Source organism: Equus quagga, chromosome 14 (genome assembly GCF_021613505.1).
Source record: "Equus quagga isolate Etosha38 chromosome 14, UCLA_HA_Equagga_1.0, whole genome shotgun sequence".
NCBI lineage: Eukaryota > Metazoa > Chordata > Mammalia > Perissodactyla > Equidae > Equus > Equus quagga.
Genome location: NC_060280.1, coordinates 58,484,427 through 58,491,043, shown reverse-complemented (window position 1 = coordinate 58,491,043; position 6,617 = coordinate 58,484,427). Strand labels below are relative to the sequence as shown.

Here is a 6,617-nt window from a genome sequence, read left to right as displayed (position 1 = left end):
CCTTGGCCATATTGTCTTCCACCAACCCCAACATCTTCCTTTTTATCTCCTTATCAGATGCTTGAAATGGGAGGTGTTCCCTCAGCAGGTAGCCTGTTTACCTAAATGTGTGTTTAGAAGTCAGCAAAAGAAAATTTTTCTATTGTACTCTCCAAATATCTGGACTAGGAGGTAGGCTACCTTTACAGTTTTCACTCCTGAGGAAATAAGATAGGAATTGCAATTCACTCAAAATGGAAGAAGAATAAGATAAGTAGAAAATATATATATATATTTTTTTTAATTTTTATTACCCCCAAACCATTCCTTAAGGGAACTAACCCTCTCTTCTTCTCCTTATGGTTCTGTGGAACTGTTGATGAAGGAGTCTTACCATTCCTACCACAATGGGAGATATGTGACCTAGGCTAGCCTATCAGAATATCCCTTCTAAGTTGGGATAAGATTGGCCAAGGGTAGGCACATACCTCAGAACCAGTCAGCATCCTTTTGGGGGATTGATATAGATATTGGGAATGAATAGGTCTCCTGTAAAAGCCTGGAGCTGTCAAGGTCCACCTTTGCCACCCCTTAGGGAAAATCTGCCAGAAACAGACACTGATCAGAGAAAAAACAGAGCCAAGAGAAGGAGAAATAAAGCCCTGTGTGACTGCTTGGATCTGGCTGTGCTTTTCATTAAATAAGCCAATATTTTATCTCATTTTAAGTCACTATACATTTTCTCCCTAAGGGTTTCATTTCCTCTCTTTGGAACGTTCTGCAGTCTAGATTGCCTTGTAACTCCCAAAATGAAATACATCTTCAAAGAATGATGAGAGGCAAGTACCACTGAAAATAAATATTATGCTAAAATATCTGGTGAAAACTATTATATTTCTGAGTGGGGTCTCAAAGAGAAAAATCAGACAGACAAATTCTTACAAGACTTCAACACAAGACCAGACAGATCACTGGAAAGAAAAGCTACAGGGAACCCTAGTCTCAGCAGGGGGACATGGGATCAACGAACAAATCTCTTCAATCTCTGCTTTCTATAATTCTATAACAATTTTCTGAAGCTGTTCTTAATTATATTCAATTATGGGATTAGTTTGAATTATATTATGAAGCATTGATTTACAGAATACAACCACTGAAGGCCTAGGTGCTGGATGTAGTAAATATGTTACAATCCTGTGTAATGAAATTGCCGTAGGGAGCAGAGGGGAATATTGATCTATTTATAATGAATTTACATCCAAATTACTTTTCATTTCCAGTTAATAAGTGTAACGTGGGTAGGGAAGAATTTATTTGGAAGTGGCCTCCATTCATCAAGGAGCAACACAGAAGTGTGCTGGTTTGTTTGACTTCAGGAGAAATTCACTTGCAAGGGCCTCTGAGTTTGCAGGTTTCTGAAAAGGTTGGCTTAAGGGAGAGGCCTGGGGAAGGTATAATATTTACCACTTCCTGCATGAATTTGGTATAAAAACTCCTATAATCTTGCTTTGAGGAGCTTCTCAAAGTGACATATGTGGTGATGTGCTAGGAGGCATAAATACGGCATTATCTGGAAAGCTAATCAGATTTGTTTCTAAAGCCATGGGTAAATCCTAGGGTGTATGTTAGTGATAGTCTAATTTTGGCTAAACTCAGGGAGGTATTATGAGGGTATATATTTCAACCTAATCCCAGAAATAATAATATTAACAATAGTTAACATTTGTCAGATGGTTACTACATGCCAAGCTCTCAGCTAAGCCATGTACTCCTCTGAATAATATCATTATTAGCCACATATTGTAGATGAAAAGATCGATAAAATAAATATGGCTCATCTTCTGGGGCATCAATTTTATATCTAGCTTAGGGAAAAATGAGTAATTTGCCTATGTCATTTAAAGGATGTTTATATTCATGGTGGATTGCATTAATAGCTCCAATTCTTCACCATACCTGCAGCCATGACCTTTACCAGTGACTTTGCAATGACTGCCACTCTAAAGATGCAGTATATTTCCTTGCCCCTGGCTTTGGGTTTGTGACTTGTTTTGGCCAAAGAAATACTAGCAGACAGGACACTAGCAAAGGCTTAAAAACTACTTACCCGATGGGACTTAATTTCTTGGATCCAAGTTATTGTTGTTTCCTCACTGGTTCCAAGAAGAAGATGAGAAACATGTGGAGTCTAGCTGAGCTGCTCCCCAAGTCAAGCCCAGATCATATCTGCAAATTCCTACCTGCTCCAGATGTGTAAGGGAGGCCAGTTGAAATTAGCAGATCTACTCATCTGTGCCCAGCTGACTCACAGATATAGGAGTTAAATAAATATTTATTCCTGTATGCCACTGAGATTTTGTGATTGTTTGTAATACAGTACTAGCTAAGTGATATTCAAACATAACAGGCATATTTTGGATTAAATGCAAACTTTGCTTGACTTCCTAAGACAAGATGTAGGAAGTAAAAGGATTTTTCACTTTTGGTGGGTCAATTGCCACTACACAGGGAGATATGTTCTACTATGCTATTTAGGGATTTTTTTTTTTTTTTTGGAAAAGGTAGACTTTTAATAACTGCTTTTATCACCAGGTTAAGTCATGCAGTTACAAAGTAGTTAGAAATTTCTGAAAGGATATTATTGTTAAAAGAAAAAAAGCTCATTCTTACATAAATAATATCTAGTACTTCATTGGGACACTACTATGGAAAAGGCCCTGGCCAAATAACTCCCAAACAAAACACTCACCCCAAGGGTGTTTTCAGCCCACTGTCAAGGAAGCGGTGTGCAGAATGCGAGGCCTTTGAAAGCGGACGCAGAGTCAGGCTAAGTAGGGGCCACTGGCAACGCTCAGAGCTGCCAGCCAGACTCCAAACACGGAGCCCAAGGGTTTTTTTTCTGGGACATTCTACTTGAATTTTTGTTTAATTAGTCAACACAGCAGATCTTCCAAAGAGAAGAACAATGAACTAACATGATAAGGATGCTACTGCATTCTTTGGACTAGATGTCATAATTGTGGATAGTGAATTCCGACAGTCGTAACAAAAATAGCCCCCATCACTTGCAGCTATGAAGATAACTTAATTCTCCATCGGGCTTTTTATTTTTGCTGGACAACAATACACGATTGATAAGCTATAAAGGATACTGTTGTATGTTATAAAAATACTAGCTTTTCTCATTTATTATGTTTATAGGCATTCACTGCTTGAGTCAGGGTTAGGCTTGTTAAGTGATCAAAGGCAATTTTATTACAGCAGCGTGTACTTATTTTATTCTAAAAGAATAAAATGCATAAAGAGAAAGAGCTTCTGTTTTGTTTGTAACCTGTAAAACTGAGTTATTTTGCTGATGTAAAATACCAATAACTCACTTGAGGACCATGCCACCTTCTGAAGGTGCCAGACACCTGCTTCTTAAATGTGTCGAAGTCAGGGCACGTCTCAGACCTGTCCAGAACTGAAGCAGCAAGCAGCTGATGGCTTCTGGACAACAGGTGCTTCCCTGGGGCCACAGCCCTGCCGGGGCTGGCAAGCAGCCATGCAGCAAGGCGGCAAGGCCAGACGGCAGAGACTTTCTACGGAAAGGCCAAACACCCAAATGGCTCTCTGGCCCAGGTAATTTCTACTCTCACACTCATTAGCTTGTACATGATCCCCTAACCTTAATTTCTTTCCTCTTAATGGGCTGATTTGCATTGACTTTCTAAGGATGGTGTCCATTATCTACTAAGTCATGAGGAGATAGACTTCCGTGGTTACATGTAAACTCGCAATAGGTTTGCAGATGAAGAGGTGGAGAGGGAGGTGAGGAGGTCAGCTACAATCCGTCTATGTGAAGGTCACACCAGCTTCATTGTACACCTTGAAGACTTTCTCGATGGCGTTGACGTAGGCAGCCGTCCTCAGGTCCAACCTCAGGTTGTACTTCATGGCCGGACGCATGATTTGCTGGGCAGAGCGCTCCATGGTGTAAGCTAAGCAGGAGTGCACGATGTCCTTCTCAGATGCACCCGATATCCTGTCTTGGAACTCTGCCGTGGGCACAATGGGGATCATCCCACCGTGTTTTCCAAATTTTCTTTCCAAACTCTCTTGAACAGACATCAGCAAACGGTAGTTGGAATCCCTTTCGTATTTGAAGGTCAGGTGGCTGTAGCTGACGTGATTGAGATTCTTCAGCCACTCAAAGTAGGACACCGTCACCCCTCCGGCATTCAGGTAGAGATCGGGAATAACCATAATATTTCTCTCCAGGGAAATCTTATCAGCTTCCGGAGTTGTCGGTCCATTGGCACCTTCAGCAATGATCTTGGCTTTGACTCTCGGTGCATTGGACTTGGTCAGCTGCTTCTCCCTGGCAGCAGGAATCAGGATGTCACAGTCGGCCTCCAAGATGCTCCCTTCATAGGGCTTTGCCTTGGGGAAGCCCAGGATGGATCCATGTCGCAATTTGAAGTCTTCCAGTTCTTTTGGGTCAATACCATCTGGATTCCATATGCTCCCATCGGATTCACCAACAGCAATACATTTAGCACCGAAACGATGTAAGTATCTCATAGAGTGCAGGCCCACGTTACCAAACCCCTGAACGACAAACGTCTTATCTCCGAACCCTGGCGTCATTCCTAGAATGCTCATGTAAGAAGCTTCAGTGATGAAGTTCTCGATCCCATGGAAAAGACCCCGGCCAGTGGCAGAGATCTGCCCGTGGATTCCACCCTGACTGATGGGCTTCCCAGTGACACAGGCGTGGGCATTAATATCATAGTGCCCTATGGTGCTAGCATAGGTGTCAGCAATCTAGGACATCTCCCGCTCACCAGTGCTCATGTCTGGGGCAGGCACATCAATGCCAGGACCAATAAAACCCTTCTTTGCCAGCTCCATGGTAAACCTCCTCGTGATCTTTTCCAATTCATTATCAGTATAGTTTTTGGGATTGATCTTAACACCAGCTTTGGCACCCCCAAATGGCACATCAACCACTGCACACTTATAAGTCATCAGAGAAGCCAAAGCCTTCACTTCGTCTACACTCACATCAGTGCTGTAACGGGTACCTCCCTTGCAGGGCGTGCGGTGCTGGCTGTGCTGGGCCCGGTAGCCCTCGATGACTTCCCAGGAGCCGTTGTCGTGCTGGATGGGGAAGGACAGGCTCAGCACATGGTTGCAAGGCTTGATGATCCGCAGGATGCCCTATTTAGGGATTTTTAGTAGAAAAATCTGAGAAGGATTGATGCAGGGTTTGGAGGAAAGGGGATAATCATGGATAACTCTGATTTTTCTAGTTTAGATGAGTAAGTGACCAATAATGTTACAACAGAGAGAAAGAATATGTGATAAGTTTGAATTGCCTATTAAATATCTAAATAGTATTGTCCAGAAGGTGCCTAAATATATTTTTAACTAAAATTTCAAAGAGATCAGAGCACATATATACTTTTGGGAATACTATAAAGAATACATTGAGTTTGAGGTAACCGCTATACAAGTGAAAGGCCACATAGGCAGTCAGAAATACAAATCGGAAGCTCATAGGTATGATCTATATAAATGCATATTGGACTATAATTATCTTATGTATAAAACCCATCATTAAGAATGATGTTACCATCATGGCAGAGTGAATTGCTCCCTTTGTCTCTACCCTCTAAATTACAACCAGCAGAGCATCCATAGACCAACAAAGGTTTCTCTGCACCGCACACCAGAATGCTTGAGATATTCATACATCTATATATCTGAAGGTGAGTGAACTGAACCTGGTGGAGGTGGTAGAACCAGGGGAGCAGCAGTGGCAGCTCCTGGGACCAGGGGCTCCAGGAACTGTGGGCGCACCTGAGACCAGAGGTCCCAGGAATTGCATTACTGCCCATGAATGGAGGCTGCAGGAACCCAGGCAGCCCAAACTCCAGAGGTGCCAGGAACCACTGTGGTGCCCACAGCTGGAGGTTCTGGGAACTGCGATGGTGTCTATGACCCAGACCCTCCCCCTGCCCCAGCAGTGATGGGGGATACATCAGAGGCCCTGGTACCCCTAGAATCAGTGGTGGTACCTGTGACCTGAGGCTCCAGGAACTGCAACGGTGCCAGAGACCCAGCCCACACCACCTCCCCCTGTGGTGGCACCTCCAACACCAGCCCTTCTAGAAGCAAGGGCTGCATCCAAGACCCTGGGCCTCTGGCAGCACTAGCACTTGAGTCCAGAGGCTCTAGGAGCCTCAGTGGCACCTGCGACCCAGGTACCCTTACCCTCATGGAAGTGGTGGTGTCACCTGTAACCCTGGCCCACCCAGCAGCAGCAGTGACAACTGCAAGCCCAGCATTCTTGGCAGCTGCAGTGCCAGCACTCCTGGAAAACCTGGAGCAACAGCACAGATGGTGCATGTGGCAACAGTGCCTGAGACTGCAGGGAACTTGGTAACAGTGACAGTAGAGCCCATGACTCTGGTCCCCTGTAGCTGTAGCAGCACCCACAACTTTGCCCCCTGCCCCCGATGGCAGCAGCACCTGCAGTCCCAGCAAGCCAGGATATGGTGGAAGTGCCCATGACCCCAGCTCCTACCCCACTCTCCCCCTCCCCCTGTTGCAGTAAGGAAACCCATGACCCAGGTGACCCTGGAAGTAGCAGA

General features: G+C 44.2%; 1 protein-coding gene across 1 annotated transcript; it reads right to left on the bottom strand.

Annotated features, from left to right (window-relative positions):
• Positions 1–3,799: 3,799 nt before the first annotated feature.
• On the bottom strand, positions 3,800–5,175 carry LOC124252549 (glutamate dehydrogenase 1, mitochondrial-like). Its single transcript, XM_046686190.1, is given in 1 exon segment — positions 3,800–5,175. A coding segment is annotated over 1 exon segment (1,176 nt). The 5' UTR covers positions 4,990–5,175; the 3' UTR covers positions 3,800–3,813.
• Positions 5,176–6,617: the final 1,442 nt, after the last annotated feature.